This window comes from Pristis pectinata, chromosome 20, assembly GCF_009764475.1.
Source record: "Pristis pectinata isolate sPriPec2 chromosome 20, sPriPec2.1.pri, whole genome shotgun sequence".
Taxonomy (NCBI): domain Eukaryota; kingdom Metazoa; phylum Chordata; class Chondrichthyes; order Rhinopristiformes; family Pristidae; genus Pristis; species Pristis pectinata.
Window position 1 is genome coordinate 2587390 of NC_067424.1, and position 24323 is coordinate 2611712.

Consider the following 24323-nt stretch of genomic DNA (forward strand, 5'->3'; position numbering starts at 1 on the left):
TCGTGCAGATGGTCCACTGAAACCTCAACCTCTCCAGAGATGCTGCCTTGGCCCACTGAGTGTTTCCAGCATTTTCTGGTGTTACTGACCCTCTCCTGCACTTTGATACGCCCTCTCTCCATTGTTCATCTCACTGTCACTGACAGTGAATTCTCCACCAATCTCTCTTGAGCTTTTTAAATCATTTTGTGCTTTTCTCTATCCAGCTCTTACCCTGTCTCCTAAAGGTTCTCTAAATTCCTCTTTTAGTTTGCATGGTCTATCTTTTTTGATTCAAATTTCCAACCTCAATTTTCCACTGTCTTTCAGTGCTTTGGTTTCTCATGGAATATGAACATTGGATAACTTCCCAATTCCTTTAGTAAAGCATCCTTCTATTGTATTAGTCCCACATGCCAATATCTCTTCCCACCTTCCCATAACTTGCCCCTGTCCCATCAGGATTCCTGGGATTCATTCTGTTGTCTTGCTAAGTATGACCTTTAACTTGCTCATCACATAATCATTGCATTCAGTCTGATTCATCATGACATTCATAACTAAGTCCAGTCATGTCTTTTCCTTTTAGACTGACTAGCAAGCAACTTCAAGGGATCCAGTTCACATTTCAGAAATCTCATTTCCTCATTTCAATGGGCTTCCTCACTGTCCCAAGTAATACACTGGGAACTAAATCAGCCAGAACTATCTGAAGGACTGAGATCCACCCCAAGTACCAACTCTCATCATCTTTGATCGTACTGACCACATTGGTTCTCCTTGACTAACTCAACTTGTACGTTCTTAACCTTCCCATCTCTTTACAGGGAATGTCGTATTAGGCAGATCCCTGATAATACATGTGATGGGATGAATGGTTTGAAGTGTTTGTACTTTAATGGTACCAATATGCACCATGACCTCTGGCTGCTCACCCTCCCCCTTAAGAATATTCTGCAACTGCTCTGAGACATCCAGGACCCTCGCACCCAGGAGGCAACACACCATCCTGGCGTCTCTTCAGCGGTCACAGAATCTCCCGTCTGTCCCCCTGACTATCGAATCCCCTATGACTATCACCCTGCCTGACTTCACCCTTCCCTTCTGAGCCTCAGAGCCAACCACAGTGCTACTGGTCTGGCTGCTGCTGCCTTGCCCAGATAGGTCGTCCCCCTTAGCAGTATCCAAAGCGGTATACTCGGGCTTGGATGAGCACATGAATGAGAGGAAGATAGAGGGATATGGGCATTCTGGAGGGAATAGCTATATCGGCACAACATTGTGGGCCAAAGGGCCTGTTCTGTGCTGTACTGTTCTATGTTCTATGTTCACATGTACTGTGTCCCAATCTGTTTATTTTCTGCTCAGCTAGTTTTGTGTTAAAGCTGTTAAGTTACATCTTCCTGTTCAGCAAAGGATTTTATTTCTGTTGATCTGCCCATTGCAAAATATGCATCTTATTCCACGTGATCAATCCATGTCTAGTCCTTCCCACCACCCTGCCCCCCCACCCCACACAACTGGTTTTGGGACGGTTGACCTTAGCTTAGTGATGGATCCCCCAGGAAAGGTCTAATGAGAGATGCGATGAAGAATGTATAACTAGGAATCCACTTCCTTTTAGAAATACCCACCTTTTAGAAATCTCTACACAGCTTCAACAGACAAGCGATACAACAGTAGCCCATCTGTTGTCAAATTTCCACGTACCATCAGTAAACAAAGGTCTAACCTTGTGGTGTGCATTGCAACATCTACTCTGTCTTACTTCCTCTCTGTTGGACTTGACTGGATGAATAAGAGTGCCATATGTTTATTTTAGCAGTGACAATTTTGCTGTCCTTGTGTGATACAGAAAACATGTTCAACAAAACGTATTTGCCAAATAATGATGACAAGTAATTCACTGAATTACGAGACATTTGAATGAGTAACTGCAGCAAGACTTTCGAAACTGTTTCGAAAAGTGAAGTTGCGTTGTACATGAGTTTCACCACAAGCTTATGCCTGGTGAAGTCAGATGGTAACTTACCCACATAATACGGGGTGTAGCAAGGAGTGGCTAATGAATTATAGCTGGTTGTTTCTTTGGCAAAGCCGAAATCTGTTAGTTTTAGGATGGCGTTGGGTCGTTTGGAGGTATACAGCAGATTCTCTGGCTGAAACAGAAAAAAAATTAATTTAACAAAAAACACACCATAGAAAAACTTTAAATTCCAGGTTTCTTGTTGCATGAAGTTTGAATGAAGCTAATGACAGTTTAGGTAGCACCACAGGCCCATTCATAATCCAGAGAGAGGTGAATATTGCACAACCAGGCGTGGGTGTTTGGACAGTTCAAACAAAACACTTTCACTTGTGGCGAGATAGAGGCCAAAAATATGAGCAACACTCTTGAATATCCCACAACAATCAACTTCCCCAGTCACACTAAACCACACTCCGTCGATTGGTTATAGAGAGGCAGTCACAGGACAGGTGTACTCGAACCCCGGCAGTGGCAGGTGAGAGAAGTGGAGGGGTCAGTGAAATAAATCAAGATTAGTCACACGAGCCACCAGCAGAAGTCAGATCAGAACCGAGTTGAAAAGACTGCATTTTTTTTAAATATACAACTTGTATTTTTCATATTTTCCTCCAACGGAGGAGGCCATCCAGCCCATCGAGTCTATGCCAGCTCCCAGAGCAACCCATCAGTCTTATTCCCCCACTTACGTCCCTGTAAGCCATTCTCTTCCACACACCCATCAGCTCCCCACCCACCTTGCCCCTCCCCCTGATTTTCCTGCCACTGATCTATACCAGGGATAACTTACGGTGGACAATTAACCCACCAGCCAGAGCAAACCAGAGCCCCCAGGGGATGCTGGGGGAGAAGATCTCTTCAAGCTCCCAGTGACAACATCCAGTACTGCCAGGCGAGGCCAGCTGACCTTAAAGCTACCATCTTAACAGGGTACCCCGAGTCCCAGGTAACAGGACACCACCCTCTGTTGTAACCAACATCCTTTAGTTCCCCCTTCCCACCCACCTCCGAGAATGCCAGAATCAAGCTGGTTTGTTTCCCAGACCACGCCCCAAGTGGACCTCACGCGCAGGAGTCAGCCCAAGGTCTGGAGGTGAAGGGTCATGTTTAACCCTGTACATTACCTGGGCACAAACCTGCTTCTTCCCGGAAGATGACCTCCAACTTCCTTCTGCCAAAAGCCAACCGCCTCAGTGCTGGATAAAAGTTCCTTAATATGTCCGAGATTCAGAAAGACTGTCCAGTTGCTCCTCCTTGGACTACATTGAACAATCCAGCCCCGTGCTGTCTGTTTGCTTGTTCTCCCCGTGACTACGTGAGTTACCTCCCACATGTCAAAGACATGTGGGTTAGTGGGTTAACTAGCCGGTGTAAATTGCCCCTCGTGTGTAGGTAAGTTGTGGGGATATCAGAGGGAGTCGATGGGAATGAGAGAGAGAATGGTTTACAGAGAAATAAGTGGTGGATGGGATTATTTCTCTGAGAGCAAGCACACACTTGATGGGCTGAATGGCCATCTTCTATGCCATAAGGAAAGTATGAAAGCCAAATCCTGTTCTTCACGTGTGGGCTCCAACAAAGCCCTTGATAACTGCAGCGAGATCCCTGCTGTTGTTCCCCAGTTCTCTCTGCAACAAAGGCCATGAATTATAAGATAAGATCTTATAAGATTTCATTATTAGTCACATGTACATCGAAACACAGTGAAATGCACCTTTTGTGTAGAGTGTTCTGGGGGCAGCCCGCAAGTGTCGCCAAGCTTCTGGCGCCGACATATCACGCCCACAACTTCCTAACCCGTACATCTTTGGAATGTGGGAGGAAACCGGAGCACCCGGAGGAAACCCACGCAGACACAGGGGGAACGTACAAACTCCTTACACACAGCAGCAGGAATTGAACCTGGGTCGCTGGCGCTGTAAAGCATGACGCTAACCGCTACACTACCGTGAATTTATTTGGCTTCTATTGCACCGACATGTTTACTTTTTACATCTGATGATCCAGGCGTTTCATTTCCAACAAAAAACAAGCTGCGGGAGGAATTCAGCGAGTCAAGCAGCATCTGTGGGAGGGAAAGGAATTGCTGACGTTTCGGGTCGAGACCCTGCAACAGGACCTTTCATTTACTAGCTTTCTCCTCCACTCATATCCATTGATGGGAAATACTCTCAACAGGACTCAATAAATAAAGGAAATACCAAGTCATCCATTACTATTGGACCACAAACAAAATGTTGATTCGCTTGTAGAAATACATGCTCCAAAATTCACCGTTAATAGAAAGTGTGTCACAATTGCTGGAATCTTGCAACTTGATGTGTAACACAAGGTCAGTTGTGACAGAGGTTGAAATCAATTTTGAAAGAAAAAGAACAAAATTTCTTCATTCCACAGGGGTTTCAGAACTGTCCAATAACCTGGTATAAAATTAGCTTAACATTGAAAGTTTGAAATAAAACTGATTTATTATTAAGATGGAGAACTAGATGGTTGATTAATAAATTGCACTTGTAGAAGTCAGTCATTTTGTCAAATCACATAGAAGGCACGCCAGTGGCTCTACTTTGTTAGGAGCTTGAGGAGATTCGGTACGTCACCAAAGACTCTTGCAAATTTCTACAGATGTACAGTGGAGAGCATCCTGACTGGTTGCATCACCGCCTGGTATGGAGGATCCAATGCACAAGATCACAAGACAAGACAAGACAAAGGAGCAGAAGTAGGCCATTCAGCCCATTGAGTCTGCTCTGCTACCTCACCATGAGCTAAACTATTCCCACCTAGCCCCAATTCCTGGCCTTTTCCCCATATCCCTTGATACCCTGACTAATTAGATACCTATCAATCTCCACCTTAAACACCCCCAATGATCGGGCCTCCACAGCTGTACGTGGCAACAAATTCCATAAATCCACGACCCTCTGGCTAAAGAATTTCTTCTCATTTCTGTTCTAAATGGGTACCCTCTAATTCTAAGACTGTGCCCTCTAGTCCTGGACTCACCCACCAAGGGAAACAACTTAGCCACATCTACTCTGTCCAGTCCTTTCAACATTCGAAATGTTTCTACGAGGTCCCCTCTCATTCTTCTGTACTCCAGTGAGTACAGTCCAAGAGCCAACAAATGCTCCTCGTATGTAAGCCCTTTCATTCCAGGAATCATCCCTGTAAATCTTCTCTGAACCCTCTCCAACATCAGTACATCCTTCCTAAGATATGGGGCCCAAAACTGCACACAGTATTCCAAATGAGGTCTCACCAGTGCCCCATAGAGCCTCATCAACACCTCCTTACTTTTATACACTATACCTCTCGAAATGAATGCCAACATAGCATTCGCTTCCCTTACTGCCGATCCAACCTGGGGGTTAACCTTTAGGATCCTGCACGAGGACCCCCAAGTCCCTTTGCATCTCTGAATTTTGAATTTTCTCCCCATCTAGACAATAATCTGCCCGTTTATTTCTTTTTCCAAAGTGTACAATGGCACATTGCTCAACACTGAATCTCATCTGCCATTTCTTTGCCCACTCTCCTAAACTGTCTAAGTCTCTCTGCAACCTTTGTTTTTTCAACACTCCCTACTCCTCCACCTATCTTGGTGTCATCTGCAAACTTAGCCACAAAACCGTTTAATCCATAATCTAAATCATCGATATACAGTGTAAAAAGAAGCCGCCCCAACAACGATCCCTGCAGAACACCACTGGTAACCGGCAGCCAACCAGAACAGGATCCCTTTATTCCCACCCTTTGCTTCCTGCCTATCAGCCAATGCTCCACCCATTCTAATATCCTACCTGTAACTCCATGGGCTTTCACCTTATTAATCAGCGTCTTGTGCGGCACCTTGTCGAAGGCCTTTTGAAAATCCAAATACACAACATCCACAGCCTCTCCCTCGTCCATCCTACTTGAGATTTCCTCAAAAAACTCCAATAGGTTGGTCAGGCAGGATCTTCCCTTCAAGAAACCATGCTGGCTTGGACCTATCTTGTCATGCACCTCTAGGTGTTCCATAAGCTCATCCTTGAGGATTGACTCCAATAACTTTCTGACCACCGATGTCAGACTAATAGGTCTGTAATTTCCCTTATGCTGGCTCCCACCTTTCTCATACAGCAGAACTACATTTGTGGTCGCAAGAGGCTGCAGACGGTTGTACAGTCAGCCAGCTCCATCACGGGCACAACGCTCCTCACCATCAAGGACATCTTCAAGAGGCGGTGCCTCAAGAAGGCAGCATCCATCACTGAGGACCCTCACCACCCGGGACATGCCCCCTTCTCGTTACTACCATCGGGGACGAGGTACAGGAGCCTGAAGACCCACATTCAACAATTCAGGAACAGCTTCTTCCTCATCAGATTTCTGAATGGTCCATGAACCCATGAGCACTACCGCGTTATTCCTTTCTGTTTTGCATTATTTAGTTATTTTTGTAATTTATAGATGTTTATGTCTTTGCACTACTGCTGCCACAAAACAACAAACTTCACAATGTACGTCAGTGATAATAGACCTGATTCTGGATGCAGTGAAAAAGTTAGTCTAAACATTATCTTATCACATGATAAAGAAACCATTTTTGCAAATTAATGAAAGCTCGCTCAATCAGGTTGAGATTCACACATACTAAAGCAGATTTTAGTCGAGATACAAACCAGTGGTTCACAGGGCCAGTCAGCAATCAGGGGACGAACAAGAGCAGCCATAGGAAACAATTTTGCTTGTGGTTACTGAATTGCAGATGCAGATAGTTCAACATATTTGCTAAACTGCCACATAGGAGGTTGTTATACTAGAGGAAGGCCCAGGGATTGCAGGTGACACCATAGCACAGATTGAAAATCAGTTAACGGACAGAAGAGAAGGTGGGAATGAATGTGTTGGCGAGTTTAACCAGAGGCTGTTCCACATACCCAGCCACTCCAGGAGGGACCAAAGTGCAAGAAACCAAACTTTACTGACGTTATAAAGTTAGCTGAAAGAGGAAGTAGTGCAGAGGAAGCAAAATGTCTGTGCAGGGGCACAGTCGGATTAGACTGGGTGACCAGATGGTCAACGTGACATCATCCAATCTGGTCAAAAGAAAAAAAACAGAATAAAAGCAAAAAATGCTGGAAAAAAACTCAAATCGTTTCATTGTTCTGCTCGGCACCCCTACCCTCAGACAACAGAACGATAGGCTGCAGGAAACAAACTTGAGCTCAGCAGGTTAAGCAGCATCTGTGGGAGGAAAGGAATTGCTGATGTTTCATGTTAAGACCCTACATCGGGACTGAAAGGGGAGAGGGAAGATTGCTAGAATGTCTCTACTAGTTATTTCCCATCTTGCTTCTCCACTCTCAGTCCCGATGCAGGGTCTCAACCCAAAACGTCGACATTTCCTTTCCCCTCCACAGATGCTGCTCGACCCGCTGAGTTCCTCCAGCAGTTTGTTTGTTGCTCCAGATTCCAGCGTCTGTAGTCTCCTGTGTCCCCAGAACAAATGGGTTGCTTACCTTCACATCTCGATGGGCGATGTTCACTGAGTGGAGATGCTGAACTGCTTCCCCAATGCTCTTCATGATTTCAGAAGCCTCTGGAACAAAGGTAGAGATATATTTTTGTAGTAATGCATTTGGGGGGTGGGGGGGGGGCGTGGTTGGACATCACTGCAATGCATTCTTATTATTTATGTGTGAAAAGAGGTAAAGGAGAGTTCTTACCTCGTTCTGTGAATGCTTGATCTCCTCTGTCCTGGATTCTGCTGAACAGTTCACCTCCTTCCATACTGCAACAACAGAAAGCATCATTGGAAGGTGAAAGGGGGATAACAGGAAGAAAACTGATGATGTGAGACCCAGCTGATCAAATGTTAGAACAAAACGTGGACATTTTTGCAAGAATCTTTGCCACTTGGCAAAAGCATGAATCCTTTAAAGTAAAGAAGGGTAAATTAGAGAAGGAATCTGCAGTGAAGACGTGGCCAATCCAAGTGATGGATGGTAGGATTTCGATCTCAATGGGATAGGGTAGGATGAGCTTGGGAAAACCCATCAACTCAACCTCTCCTGGAGACACAAGAGACTACAGATGCAGCCTCCTGATCTCCCCAGTTCCTCCTACACCCACCCCAGTCTCACATCACCCTGTTTCTTTCCCCTCCCCCACCCACGCCGTCTGCCCCTCACCCACACACCCCCTCCCACTGGGTCCCCTCCCCCCACTCTTCCTATCTGCTCCCCCCACCTCCCTCCCTTGGTTCCATGGTCCACCTTCCTCTCCTATCAGATCCCACCATCTGCAGCCCTCTGTCACCTTCTCTCACCCCCCAGTCACCATTCCCACTATCCCCTCCCCCATCTGCCTATCACCCCTCCCCACCTGGATCCACCCATCACCTGCCACCCCTTCCCTCTACCTCTTTATACTGACTACCTCCTCTATCTTTCAGTCCAGGTGAAGGGTCTCGACTCGAAACATCACCTGTCCATTTCCCTCCATAGATGCTGCCTGACCCGCTGAGTTCCTCCAACATCTTGTGTGTTGCGTAAACGTTTCCTCTTGTTTAGAAAGGTTCCTCATTGGTTGAATGACCTCTGTGGTGCTGGAGGAATGCTTTCAATGGGCTACGGTTGTTGTAGCAGAATATCTAACATCACCTGCTCTTAGTTAGACATCCTCACAAGCTTAGATCTTAAATTGTCAGCCTCACAGCTGACAACAGGAATGGGCAACTCTGGGCGAGGGGAACTTGGCATCCAAGACCTGACACAGGGTTTCCAATGGGATTGGAAGATTGGGACATTAACGGTCGAAGTTATGAGGGAGAAGCATGAATTAGAGGCTGAACTCAGTAATAAACTCAGAAAATGCTGGAAACACTCAGCAGGTCAGACAGCAGCTGTGGGGAGAGGAACAGGTTCGGCGTTTCAAAGCAATGACCCACCATTAGAATTGGCTTCAGTTGAAAGGTCATCAATCTGAAGCATTAACTCTGTTTCTCTCTCCACAGATGCTGCCTGACCTGCTGAGTGTTTCCAGCATTTGCTTCAGACATCTGCAGTTTCCTGCTTTGTGGATGAACTCAGTGTCCTACAAGGTGCTCAGAGCAGGAAGGAGAAACTGGATTATAGGAGAGATAATGAAAACAGACTTTAGCTCTTTTAAAATCCCCAACAACAACTAAAACATGAAGGTCTGAGAGTCTACCCTTGTAACGGCCAATGTCCAGTGCCAGGGAGATTGTTTGGTTACAACTTTTAGCAGTTTGTTTAAAGGGTGCTTGGGCTAGAGTGGGTAAGAGTTAGCTTCCTGAACTAAACTAATTCTGCAGTAAATTAAATCTGCATTTACAATAGAACAGCAGATTCACACCTTTCAGCACACTAAACAGAAAAATATTTTGCAAGCTAACACAGAGACAATAAATGATCACTGAGTCACTACAAGGACCAGCTACTGACTCTGTCTTCACCACAAATTCTGGCCCATCAGATCGTTAACACCCAATAAAATAACATAAAATTCTTCCAGGAGACCTGCACAAGAAAAGACATGAAGGCTTTGGAAAAAGTGCAGAAGCGATGTTCCAAACTCATTCCAGGGATGAGGGACTTTAGTTCTTTAGGTAGACTGAAGAAGCTGGGGTTGTTTTCCATGGAATGGGGGTGGTGGGAAGGGGAGGAGTGACAAGTGTTTAAAATCATTTAGGGTGTGGAGAGAACAGATAGAAACTGTTGCCGGAGGGGTCAAGAAGTGGGGGAGTGGAATTTATGTGATTGGCAGAAGAGGTGTATAAGATTATGAGGGGCATAGATAGAGTGGACAGCCAGCACCTTTTCCCCACGGCGGCAATGGCCAATACCAGAGGACATCCATTTAAGTTCAGGGGAGGAATGTTCAGGGGAGATGTCAGAGGTAGGTTCTTTACACAGAGAGTGGTGGGTGCCTGGAACACACTGCCCGGGGTGGTGGGAGAGGCTGATACAACAGGGACATTTAAAAGGCTCTTAGATAGGCACACGGATATAAGAAAAATGGAGGGTTATGGGCTGTGCAGGAGGGAAGGGTTAGATCGATCATGGAGGAGGTGTTCATATTGTTTGGTACAACATCGTGGGCCGAAGGGCCCGTACTGTGCTGTACTGTTCTGTGTTCTATCCAAAAGTGACATGTAAATAGACTTCTTTATCCAGTGGGACCTTCAGGTCTGGAACACACAGCCAGCAGGGGTAGTGGGGGCAGAATCAATTGTAGCATTCCATAAGGGCTTGGAGGGGAGCCAGGGTGATGTTGCAATGCACCTGCTACCTTGACTAACTCATCCTTCCATCGATCCCTCATCACCTTGGAAAAATGTAGCTTCAAAACTGTGGCTGGCGTGTTGGTGCAGCGGGTAATGCCTCTGCCCCACAGCTCCAGGGAGCTGGGTTCAACCCTGACCTTGTTTACTGTCTTTGTGGAGTTTGCACGTTCTCCCTGGGTTTACCCCGGGTGCTCCGGTTTCCTCCCACATCCCGAAGACGCGCGGGTCAATTTATTGGCCACTGTAAACGGACCCTGGTGTCGGCAAATGGCAAAAAAATTGAAGGGGGATTGATGTGTCTGTGAGAGAGAACGAGTTGAGGAGGGGAATAAGGAGACGGGTAATAGGAATGTTCTGCTTAGAATCAGCACAGGCCCAATGAGCTCCCTTTGGGAGGATTTTACATCTGGCGTTTTGTAAAGACCCATTCATTTAAAGTTGTTAACATCAGTTTTATTCAACCCACTCTGTGCCCTTTGTCATCTGTTTATTCATTTCTTCAGCATCTGGGTCTCACTGGCGAGGAAAGCATTTATTGCCCTCCCGAATTGCCCTTGAACTGAGGGGTTTGCTGGGCCACAGTGAAGGATAGTTAAAAATCAACCAGGTCAGTGGGTCTGGAGTTGCACATGAGCCCCAACACGGTAACAGATTCCCTCTCCTGGAGACACAAGAGACTGCAGATGCTCTCCTTGTGCCTCTCCTAATGGGCAGTAGGTAACCAGATGGTTTTTATATCAATCTAGTGGTTTTGTAGTGACCAAGTTCAAGATTATTGTTGTCCTGGGCATACATACCCAGGGTATAAATGCCATTAAAATTAGTGTTTTGCAGCAGCAGCACCGTATGTTACAGAACGAGGACAAACATAAGTTAACATAAACTTAAATTAACATAAATTATAAATAGCTTAGACGTGCAAAACCAAATAAGCACAATAACACTAATGCAAGATTGAGAGAAGGAGAAAAAACTACAGTCTGAGATAGTGTTAGCATTTCTCAGGTCGGTTCAAGAACCCACTGGCAGTGAGAAGAAGCTGTTGTTGAACCTTGAGGTGTGGGTCTTCAGAGTCGGTGATCATTACCAATGACAAGCTTCAGATTATTAGCTGAACTTAAGTTCCACAGCTGTCACGGTGGGATTTGAATTCGGGTCCCTGTGTGTTAGTGGAGGTCTCTGGATTGTTCATGGGGAATGTAACTGCACCCATTACAGGAGACACAGATGAAGCCATCGCCATCACACACATGGACCTACACTGTTTCACATCAGCAGTAAACCACAGCTAAACCAGCAGAACAATGAAGTGTAGATTGTCATCGTGTGATACACAGCAGTCATCAGCCAACAATGGCTGGCAAAAAAAATCAATGACTGGGGCACTTGAAAAGGCACAGAGACCATTCCTTTTTGCTAGCAGGGTATATTTAATGGGGTATTAATTTGATTCATTCAACAGAAAGCGTGGTGTTCAGTAACCAGATTGTTATTGACGCATGCATCTCTTTGACACCTCCTGCAGTGCAGCGAGTGTGTGTGGGCGGTGTGGTTTCCCTTGCTGTGTTTCAGTGAAGTTTCAGTACTGGCTGCCAGCTTTATTTTTCCCTGCTCCACACACCAGCACGTGCCAATGCCTAGATGTCTAAGAGTCATGCGTTTATTGACAAACAGAGGAAAGCTACAAGTAGTGAGGGTGTCCCTGTGGTTTCTGGAAGAACATTGATCCTCTGTGACTGGTTATTTAATTCACCAGAAAGCCACTTCATTCTCACCCCATCCACACAGCAGAGTTTAGAAACCTGCACTTGCATCTCAGCCCTGATGCTGCTAGAACAATTAGCTGCCTCTAGAAACCAGCTGGCTTCCAGTTTCTCAGATGGATGAAGCGTCCACATCATGACAACCGTTCAAAACTCTTTCCAGCTTAAGAACTCCGGTGATTCCCACCGGCTCAGGGTACGGGGAGCAGGGCACACAGATTTAAGAGTCAAGAGATGCAGGGGTAAGATGAGGAATTCCTTTACACTGCCAGTGGTGGTAGTGACCTGCAACTTGCAGCCTCCGAGGGAAATCGGATTGGCACATGAGCAAAGTTGCCGAGCCATAGGGAGAGAGCAGGGGATGAGATTGAATGGGTCACTCTACAGAGAGCTAGTATGAACCCGAAGGGTTGAATGGCTTCCTTCCGTGCTATAAGAACACAAGATAAAAGCAAAGTCTTGGCAACTGCAGCAAGGGTTCCCTTCAAGCTCTGTGTATAATGGAAGATTCCCAGTTGGGTCACTTGTCACTGCTGCCATTGGCAACACTCTTCCACCGCCAGGGATGGAGGGTCCACCGCCAGAAATAGAGGGTCCACTGCCAGCTATGGAGGGTCCACCGCCAGAGATGAGGGTCCACCGCCACTGTCAGAGTGACCCACACCGTAACAGGTGGCGGAACCCAGCACCATCTCAAGCTGGGGCACGGCACGTGTCTGAAGATGGGGTAGGCCAGATGATGATGCCCACCTGCCATCGAGATGCCACCAGGGATCCAGGCAGGCAATGCAGACAACTGCTCACTTCCCTGTAGCTGTGAAAGACAAAGGGTCGCAGAACTCATGCTCCCGGACTGCCAGGGTGCCCCATGAGGAGAGGTGGTGTAGGATGCATCCCAACTCCCCAGAATTTCCAACTACAGCAGATCCCACTGAAACAACTAACGTTCTGAAGGTGCTTGGCAGGTTCACTGCTGGGGATGGGGGATCCCACCAGGAGACACCGTCTCAGGATAAGGGGTCAGCCACTGAGCAGCAAGATGGGGAGGACAGGGCTGTGAATGTTGGATACTTGGTGCTCCAGATACTCTGTCACTGTGTTCACGGCTGACACAGGTGGGTTTAAGGGAATCAGAGACCAGATTGGCTGCAAAACTGGAGCTGAGAGTGAAGGCCAGACATGAACTCATTGAGTGGTACACCGGGGTCAGCGGTACATCATCTCCTGGGTCAGTAGTACACCAGGGGCAGTGGTACATTGTCTTCTGAGTCAGTGGTAAACCAGAGGCAGTGGTACATTGTCTCCTGGGTCAGTGGTACACCAGGGGCAGTGGTACACCATCTCCTAGGTCAGAGTGTACACCAGGGGCAGTGCCCTTGTGCTGCTGTTATTTCTCATACAAAAGAGACCTGTCGACAATGACATGGGTGGCGAGGCTGTGTTAAGGAAGAACCCTATTTACTGTTGACAAGGAAGGAAAGACCCTAATGTAGAAAAGGAAAAGTTACACTGGGGATGGTGTGGTGAGACTTGATTCAACACGGTCAGATCATTTTAGACTTCAAAGGGGGCACTGAAGGAGCAGCCCAGTGTAAGTAAGCTGATTGTTCTTCTGATAATTTTCTCCAGGTTTTCGTTTTGCTTCTCCTTCTGTTCTCCTATCATGAGGATTATTCTCCCACTTGCGGAGTTACACCAAGACCTGGTCATTTCATTCCTACACAGGCCTTCCTCACAAAGTCCCCAGGTTCCTGTCCTCTACACCTTGGACAAGAAAAACTCAGCAGGGGCAGGGGAGCTGATCTGCAATCACTCCCCTCACTCGCTGAAGCAGAAAACACAACAGAGCCACTGCCTCGCAGCTCCAGTGAGCCAGGTTCAATCCTGACCTCTGCTGTTGCCTGTGGGGAGTTTGCACGTTCTCCCTGTGACCATGCGAGTTTCATCTGCAAGTTTTAGAGACAGAGTTACAGAGCACAGCTACAGGCCCTTTGGTCAACTCGTCCATGACAACCAAGGTGCCTTCCTAAGCTAGTCCCATTTGCCTGTGCTTGGCCCATATCCCTCTAACCCTTTCCTAGCCATGAACTTATCCAAATGTCTTTTAAACATTGTAAATGTACCCACCTCTACCAGCTCGTTCCATATATCGACCACCCTCTGTGAAAAAATTGCCCCTCAGGTCCCTTTCCCCTCAAACCTATTCCCTCTGGTTTTAGACTCCCTTACCTGGGAAAAAGACTGTGTGTGTTCACCTCATCTAGGCCCCTCATGATTTTGGTATTGGTTTATTACTGTCACTTGTACCGAGGTACAGGCAAAAAGCCCCAGCCTATCCAGCCTCTCAAGCTCCAATTTCCTCCCACATCCCAAAGACGTGCGGGTTCGTAGGTTGATTGGCCGCTGTGCATTACCCCTCATGTGTAGCTGGATGACAGGAAAATTGGGAGGAGTTGAAGGGAAATTTGGTGACAATAATTTACCAAGGTTAGAAGGGAGTGGGATTGCTCTGTGGGCTGGCATGGATTCGATGGGCCACATGGCCTCCTCCTCTGCTGTAAGGAAATATGAATAGGCTACAGGGAAATGTACGAGAATGAGATTGATGGGATTATTCTGTGAGCCAGCACTGGCGCATTGGGCCAAATGGCCTCCTGTAATGCTGTGAGGTTATGAGACCTCCCCATGCAAGCTTGCCCTTTTGCAACAGGGTCACTGAGAGAGTAAAATGCCACTGACAGAGCTGGTGAACTACAAACTTCCCCGTGCAGCCCGTAGACCCACCCTAGAGAGCAATGGGGCTGGGAACCTGTCACCTCCCCTCCCAGCTCTGTCCTGAGTCTGCTCAGGGCCAAAGGTGAACCTGGGACCCAGAACGTTCTTGCAGCAAGCATGAGGAAGGTAGACCGAGAATCTTCCTCCCCCCACCTCGTTCCAGCATCACACCAGTTTGTGAAGAAAGTTAATTTTTCTGTCTACGCGAGACTTGATGACTAAAATTAAAACTGAGAATCAGTGTGAGATTAAAGATGACACAAATTTTGAAGCTGACAGCAAAATTTCGTCTAACCTTCACGGGGATACTGAATTTCGATGCAGCCTGCCGGTACCAGGACAGGTTAAAGCTGAGTTACTTTGCAACACATGGGTGACATTTCAAATGGCATTTGATGAGTCAGGGGGCGGGGTCTGCTGTTTCGGGAGCAGCCTATCGCAGGATTGGTGCCGCATCTACGCAGTTTGGTGACACTGCATACTTGTTTCCAGATGCAGTCTGGCATCGTCTAATCAAAACGAAACAACACGTGGTGACAGCCTTCGTGTGACAAAGAAGCCAGAAGCTGAGATGAGAAGATGCAGCATCCCACTGCTCAATGCGGCCCTCTGTTGAAAATGTTTTCCGAGTGTGCACGTTGGATCAGCACAAACTCCTGCAGTCATGCTGAAGCAGTGGACCCAAAGAGGTTGTTTCAGTTTCTCGCTTTGAGGTATTGGCTGCAGTGAAATGTGATAACAGTTTCATTTCTCTGTGGGATCTTGCTGTGCTCACGTTGGTTGCCTCATTTCCCACAATACAACAGTGACCATGTGCCAAAACTCCTCCTTTCGCTGGGAAATGCTTGTGGGACATCCTGAAAGGGAGACTAAAAGGTCCGACAGCAGCGAGGTCTTTCATCCCGAGGTAGAAGTTGTACACAGACCTTTATCAGAACATCAGACTGAAAGCTTGATGTAAAAAGTCCAATCCAGAATTGCAGCAAGAACCACCTGTGGTCACCAGCCTTTGACACCCCACATCTCCTGAACACTTTGAGCTATATTAACGTGCCCAAGAGCCAGAGGTGTTGGTTGGAGAATCTGGCCACAGCTCATAGCTTGCTGAAGGTACTGTACTTCTGAAGCTTCCCCCATCCAAGTTGTTCACCATCCTTACTTGTAAATCTATCAATCGCCCTTCACCATCTCTGGGTCTAAACCCTGGGACCCTTCCCCTATAGCACTGTGGGAGCAGCTGCCTCAGAAAGGTTTCAGTGGTTCAGGGCAGCTCATCCCCACAAGGAATGAGCAATCAATGCTGGCCTTGCCATTTAATGCTTACACCCTGTGCATTGTAAAACATCTGGAATTAAAGAAACATTCTTTTTTAAATTCCATGCTGTTCTGGTCGCCCCATTACAGGAAGGATGTGGAGGCTTTGGAGAGGGTGCAGAAGAGGTTCGCCAGCAGACCGCCTGGATTGGAGAGTATCAGCTATTAATAAGAGGTCGGACAAACCTGGGTTTTCTCTGGAGTGTCAGAGGCTGAGGGGAGACCTGATAGAAGTTCATAAAATTATGAGAGGCTTAGATGGGGTAGATAGTCAGAATCTTTTTCCCAGGGTAGAAATGTCAAATACTAGAGGTCATAAGGTGAGAGGGGGAACGTTTAAAGGAGATGTGCGGGGTAAGTTTTTTCTAAACACAGAGAGCGGTGGGTGCCTGGGACGGACTGCCGGGGCAGTGGTGGAGGCAGATACGATAGTGGTGTTTAAGCCATTTAGCCAGGCACATGAATGTGCAGGGAATGGAGGGATATGGTCATGTGCAGGCAGACGGGTTTATTTTAATTTGGCATTATGTTTGGCACAGACATCGTGGGCGGAAGGGTCTGTTCCTGTGCTGTATTACAGCTTCCTAATGGTGAAGGTGTAGAAACCCCTGGTCACCTCCTCATCCTACAGCAGAGAAAGAAGCCCTGGTGTGGTTCCATCCACGGTTCCCCAATTAGATATCCACCGTCATTCTAAACAACTACTCACTAATGTCACTGAAGTATGGAATGTGAGAACAACATTAACTGAGTGCATAACCTGACCCCGAGTTCCCCCCAGCATCTTGTGTTGCTCCTGTGACAGCACAAAGCTGGGGAAAGGGTTGGGTGGGCGGGGGGAGAGAAGAGATGGGGGAACAGTGGAAATTTCTGGGTGACTAGTTGTCAAAATGGAATTTAGTTTATTGTTTAAGGTTTAATTAGTTTTTATAATTCTAAGCTATTCAGTGGCACAGTGGCCTGAAGAGCAAAGGCGTGTGTATGTGTGTGTGTGTGTGTGTGTGTGTGTGTGTGTGTGTGTGTGTGTGTGTGTGTGTGTGGTTGGGAGGTTACTTGCTGGAATTACTGAGACCAGAGAGCTTGTAAAGAAGTGGTTTGTAAAGGTGCATAAGAGCAACACATAAGATGCCGGAGGAACTCAGTGGGTCAGGCAGCATCTGTGGAGGGAAATGGACAGTCAATGTTTTGGGTTAGGACCCACCATAGATGCTGCCTGACCCACTGAGTTCCTCTGGCATCTTATGTGTTGCTCCAGATTCCAACATCTGCTATCTCTTGTGTCTCTAGAGGATTGTAGAGTGTTATAAAGGCATGGAGTGCTGCAGTACACCTGCTGTGGGTGTAAGGTCCTGCAGTCACCAATCACAATGCATAAACAGGCAGATATTGCCCATGAAAAGGTACCAAAAGGCACAACCCTAATCACTGGAGCTTAGCAACACTATCACCATTTTGTACGAAAATTGACTTCTTTTTGTTCTAATTGTGTTCTTTCTTGTAAAAAAAATGTTTATGTTTTTCATGTGAATGCTGCTTATCTGATGCTCTGTGCCTGTGATGCTGCTGCAAGTAAGTTTTTCATTGCACCTGTGCACACGTGGACTTGTGCATCTGACAATGAACTTGACTTGATTTGACTTTAGGGGCTGTGGACCCCAAGGGTGAAGACCCCTTGTCCCTGACGTTTCCTTCACTTCCCCATTTCCCTCACAACACACCTACAGCTTACCAAGAACTGGACAACACTTCCGAGAAGCGCGGACGATTCATGTGACCGACCCCGAAACCCCACAAACACGGGGAAACTGTGCAAACACTGCCTCCAGACCTATCGAGAGCCCCTATCGCACCCCCACCTATAATGTTTGTTTAATTGTTTTTGAAGCTCATGCGGACCATAAATGAGTTTAATTTTCTGAAGTGCCTCATAATGAAAATGGATAAATTGCATCACTTCTGTTAATCTTCCCTCCCCCTCATGAATCAATTCAGAGTGGGTGGGAGGAGCAGAATTCTCACGACACTGCCCCCAATTGCAAATGGTGCAGCAACCCCACCCCCTTTGCTCCACCCCCCACCATTGCACAGGGTTGCAGACAATACCGTCAGAAGTAAAACAAGTAGGCAGCTCTGTCTGCCCACGCGGCCCATCTGAAAACCCCATGACTTGTACAGCCCTATGCAATGCGCGCATAGAAAAATTAGATCAAATTACCCACCATAGAACAAACTTTCTCCACAACCATTGTAAGCTAGAATAACTTCTTGAGCGACAGGATGCAAGAGTTGTCCCAAAACAAGTCTTCTCTAACCATGACGCAAGCTACCATCAGCAGGTTAACCTTCCTACTGAAGCCGCTTCTGCCTTTGGTCAACTGAAGGGGATTGCTAAAGTGGTTTAGCCCACTTCCCGTAACATCAAGAGTTTGGCTCCAACTACTCGGCTAATAGGTGACAGATAAAAACACAAAAGTGCCCGTGGACAGCCTCAGATGAAGTACGGTTCTACTATTTTGATCTTGTGCCTCTAAATTAACCTTTCAAACGTTGTGTTGCAGAAGGTAACACTAGTTAAAGCACTAATGATAGGATCACTTTCTTGTAAGTGCTCCCCACACAATTAGCTCCAACAGTTCTTGTAAACAATACCGCAATCTCATCTGTGTTCCACTTTCTTTCATGCTAGTTGCGTTTATCAGATTATGGTCGTAAACTACAAGATTTCAAAACAGCTGAAAACCACCATTTACTCACTGATTCAATGATCTTTGGAAGATGGGTCACCTTGAAGAAATATCCTCAAGTCTCTACTTCAGGACAAATATGACCTGCAGAGACATTTATTCTGCTGCTTCACAGATCAAATGGAGACTGAAAAATCCACATTCAAAGAGCAAGGAGGTCAAATAACATAATAAAATAAATTTGGCTCTAGGGATTATTCACACACACACACTACAGCTCTCTAATAATAGCTTCAGAAGAAATCTTTGGTGGATCAGGAGGGTTTAACTGTACTCTCTGACACCTAAGAAACCACATCTGAATTGTGATCACATGGCACAACAGGATACTCAAAGCACTTGAGTCTAGGACATCATGTACCAGAATGTATTTTGCTGAGAATTCAAAATTAGGTAACCCATTTACCCAACTCTTCAGCGAAGATCATGCAATGCAGTTTCTTTCTGCAAAATCAAGTTAGCACATTGGCAGATTAAAAATCTGATGACTGAACACAAGCCTCAGAAGTGTTGGCTGCCTAGTCTCAAACTCCTTGCAGCCAAGTATGTTTCTGTAGGGAGTTTTTGCACAAACTCAACAGGGAGGTGGGGGAAGAGGCAAAGTTGAGATTTAATGAATCCACAGTGTTTCTGTCTGTCACTTCACATCCTGACCCCCCTCACCCCCCACTGTCCTCAGCCTCCCACACTATTCAAATCAATTTTGACACAAATGTGAACAACAGCACCTGATCTTCCGACTGGGATGTTACAGACTCCCTGAATCAACAATTTCTCATATTCAGCATTTTTATTCCAGACTTTAGAATTTAGTCAATTCAGATAACTGTTCTCCATTTCAGGGTTTCCATTTCTTTGCTCTATCAGCCCTTTAGTCATTTACTAAGTCCCACTTTCCAGCCCAGCGCAGACCTCCCATTTGATCGACTCCTTGCCTCTTCTCTCCGCATCCTAACACTTGATTCATCCCTCACACTTCCCAGTTCTGATAGAAGGTCACAAATCCCAGTTATCACTCCTCAGGTGATGAGATCTTGCATTTTCTGTTTTAAATTCAGATATTGAGGGGAGAGGGAGGAGGAGGTGGGGGATGGAGGGGAGAGAGAGGGAGAGAGAGGGAGGGAGGGGGAGGGGGGGAGAGAGGGGGCAGGGGAGAGAGGGGGCAGGGGAGAGAGGGTGGGGGATGCCAAATTTAATGACTGACAGTTAATAAGTTCAGTCCCTACACCTTCCCCACCCCTCTTTAGAGTTTAGAACAATGAGAGTTGATCTCAGTGAAAAGTACAAAGTCCTTGTAGGCTCGATGAGGTAGATGGAAGGAAGATGTTTCCCCTGACTGGGGTGTCTGAACCAGGGGTCAGAGATGAGAAGAAATGGGGGGTGAGGAATGGGGTGTTGAGGGCCATAGAGGCTCGGTCATTGAATATGCTCAACACAGAGTTCGATAGATCTTTAAGGGGATCGAGCGATATGGAGTTAGTGCAGGGATGTGGTGCTGAGGCAAAAGATCAGCCATGATCTTATTGAGCGGCAGAGCAGGAACGAGGGGCCGAATGACTTCCTCCCACTTCTTATGTCCTCTCCCTATGTCAGTGTTTCATTGGCAGATACCCATGCCTGCAGCTTTGGCCAGAACTCCCAGATGCAGATGGAGGTACACCGGGGTCCCTACCTCTGCTGCCCATAGACATTGTTACCGATGACCTCCAGACAATGACAAGAGGATGCTGTGTCCAGTCCAAACACGGAGTTTATCACTTCTAGTGTAAACATGGACCCAGCAATTCCACAGGATAAACCACAGACCGTGGAATCGTGGAATATTACAGCAAGGCAGGCTGTCATTTGGCCCACTGCCAGAGCTCCCCCAAGATATTCACCCAAAGCCCTTCTGAAATTTCCATTGACTCTGCCTGAAGAGGGCCGTCCAGTTCACCACAGCGGGCTCTGCTTACAAATCGTTTCCTCCTGTTGCCTGGGTCACCTTCATGGTGCCCAGCCACACCACTGAAGACACTTTCTCATTATTTGTCCTGACCTGGTACACTCCTACCAAATCTCCTCACTGCCACTGTTCAATGGAGAATAAACCCTGCAGCTCCAGCTGCTATGTGTGGCAGCAGTCCCTCCCCACTGGGACCGTTTGAGAAAACCACTGCATCCTCTCCAAGGTTCTGACATCATTCTTCAAGCTGATCCTTCCACACAAACCAGCCTCCCCTCCACAAACTCCGTCTACACTTCCCGCTGCCACGGGAAAGCAGCCGACATAATCAAGGACCCCACCCACCCCGGACATCATCTCTTCTCCCCACTCCCACCAGGCAGAAGACGCCAAGCTTGAGACACTTACCACCAGGCTCAAGGACAGCTTCTACCTCACTGTTATCAGACTCTTGAATGGACCTCTCATACCCTAAAGATGAACTCTTGATCTCCCAATCTACCTCGTCGTGGTCCTTACACCTTATTGTCTACCTGCACTGCACTTTCTCTGTAACTGTAACACTATATTCTGCACTCTATTTTCTTTTTACTACCTCAATGCCATAACGTATGGCATGAGCTGCCTGGATAACACGCAAACAAGGTTTCCCACTGGTATTTGTGGTAATAAACCAAACCAATACCAACGCCAAAGCTGGAGCTAGAATTGAGCGCATGCCTCCTGCTTGGGCTGAGCTGGTACTTTACCAGGGTTTAGCCACTGGACACTTTGCTCTTGTAACAATAGCACAGGTCTTTCAGCCAACTCCAGTCACCACAGATTGTACACACAAGTCTGTCTGTTTCCAGACACACTTTGTGCAACCAGCAGCCACGTTTGGGAGTTCCTATCATGACTTCAGGCTGGTGCTCCTATGAAACACAATGCCTTGTTTGAAGAACAGACGCCTTGGGTTATGTCATTGGGTGTTCAAACATATTGCACTCTCCTCGATTGAACAATATTAAGTCCTCAGAGTGTAGCAAGGAGAACTCAATCCTTGGTTTGGACTGAGCTATCTAGTCCCATCCGAGGAGTTTCCAATGGAGGAGACTGTGTTTGGGGTGCAGGGGCAGGGACAAGTTCACTTTCAGGTGAGACGTTGAACCAAGACCCCTCCACTCCCTTAGGTGAGCAGAAGAAATCTGGTGGCACAATTTTTAAGAGCAAGAGAGTTCTCCTGGGCAATATTCTCTCTCAGGCACCTTGAGATGATCTGGGCATCTTCATATTGGTGCTTAGTCTACACAGACAGCAGCCCTATCTCCTCCAATAGTTCAGCAATGCTGGAAAACACTGAGCCATCTCAACATCACAGTAGATGCAGAGAAACTCAAACCTTGGAACACAAGTTATGATTCACACTCATGACTGACTGTATTAACACAGAGCATAGTATCTGGCCCTGCTAACATTGCATTAGACTCACGTAGAAGGCACATTTTACTCGTAGGGGCCAAGCAATCTGGAAGAGGTGTCCTGTCGCACACATTCCTTCATCAGGTACGAGGGCTTGCTTAAGAACCCTGTCTGCAAGATTCATTCGGATGAAAGGTCATCAAACTGAATTGTTAACTCTGTCTCTCTCTCTCCACAGATGCTGCCTGACCTGCAGAGTATCACCAACATTCTGTTTTTAGAGTCATGGAAACAGGCTCTTCGGCTCACTAGGTTGGTGCAGACCCTCGACTACCCACTTACACTAATTCTATTTTATTCTCCATCATTCCCATTCTCAGATTAGAACATAGAACATAGAACAGTACAGCACAATACAGGCCCTTCGGCCCACAATGTTGTGCCAACCTTTAAACCTCACCTAAGACTATCTAACCCCTTCCTCCCACATATCCCTCTATTTTAAATTCCTCCATATACTTACCTAGTAATCTCTTGAATTTGACCAATGTACCTGCCTCCACCACCACCCCAGGCAGCGCATTCCATGCCCCAACCACACTCTGGGTAAAAAGCCTCCCTCTGATATCTCCCTTGAACTTCCCACCCATTACTTTAAAGCCATGCCCTCTTGTATTGAGCATTGGTGCCCTGGCTGTCCACTCTATCTATTCCTCTTAATATTTTGTACACCTCTATCATGTCTCCTCTCATGCTCCTTCTCTCCAAAGAGTAAAGCCCTAGCTCCCTTAGTCTCTCCTCATAATGCATACTCTCTAAACCAGGCAGCATCCTGGTAAATCTCCTCTGCACCCTTTCCAATGCTTCCACATCCTTCCTATAATGAGGCAATCAGGACTGGACACAGTACTCCAAGTGTGGTCTACCCAGAGTTTTATAGAGCTGCATCATTACCTCACGGCTCTTAAAAGTGATCCCTCAACTTATGAAAGCTAACACCCCATAAGCTTTCTTAACTATCAGTAAAATGATCCCTTTTAGGACCAGTTTTGAGTCTACACCCACATTGAGGAGCTCAAGGCATAGCTTGTCAAACTTCTCTGGAGTAAGCTGAGGCAACTTTCAGGGATCTGTGGACACGGACTCCCAGATCCCTCTGCTCCTCCACACTACCCAGAATCCTGCCATTAACTTTGTACTCTGCCTTGGAGTTTGTCCTTCCAAAGTGTACCATCTCACACTTCTCTGGATTGAACTCCATCTGCCACTTCTCAGCCCAGCTCTTCATCCTGTCAATGTCCCTCTGGTATCTTCAACAATCCTCTACACTGTCCACAACACCACCAACCTTTGTGTCGTCTGCAAACTTGCCAATCACCCTTACACCCGCTCATCCAAGTCATTAATAAAAATCACGAAACTACCACTCCCTGCAAACTAGGGGTAATTCATCCAATTAACCTACCGTCTCATGTGTTTGGAATTCCTGTGGAGGCAAAAGGGGTCAACATTTTGAGTTGATACCCTGCATCATGTCTCCTGATGCAGGGTCTCGACTTGAAATATCCTTCTGCCTCCACAGATGCTGCCCGGCCCACTGAGTTCCTCCAGCAGTTTCTTTCTTGTTCCAAATTCCATCATCTGGTGTCTCTTGTGTCTCCACACACCTTTGGGATGTGGGAAGAAACCGGAGCACCTGGGGGGAAACCCACGTGGTCACAGGGAGAACATGCAGACTCCACACAGACAGCGCCGGAGGTTGGGATTGAAGCCGGTCTCTAGAGCTGTGAGGCACCCAAAATTCCATCTACTATTCAAAAGTAAAAATATAAAGTAACTGGGAATCTGGCTTTGAAGTTCAGTGTTTTATTGTGGGCCAGTTTGGCTGGGGAACTTTTGGTGTCCAGTATAGAAGAAAGAACAGTCCAACACAGGACAGGCCCTTTGGCCCACCATGTCTGTGCTGAACACGATGCCAAATTAAACCAAATCTCTTCTGCCTGCACGTGATCCATATCCCTCCATTCCTTGCATACTCATGTGTCTGGCTAAAAGTGTTTTAAACATCACTACCATATCT

General features: G+C 46.8%; 1 protein-coding gene across 1 annotated transcript in view; it reads right to left on the minus strand.

Annotated features, from left to right (window-relative positions):
- mapkapk2a (MAPK activated protein kinase 2a) overlaps positions 1 to 24323 on the minus strand; it is a 206568-nt gene that overhangs the window by 30873 nt on the left and 151372 nt on the right. The window contains exons 3-5 of the mRNA XM_052034961.1: positions 7720 to 7784; positions 7513 to 7592; positions 2012 to 2138 (exon numbers count right to left, since the gene is read on the minus strand). Of these exons, the coding sequence (XP_051890921.1) occupies positions 2012 to 2138; positions 7513 to 7592; positions 7720 to 7784 (272 nt within the window). The remainder of the gene's footprint in view (positions 1 to 2011; positions 2139 to 7512; positions 7593 to 7719; positions 7785 to 24323) is intronic.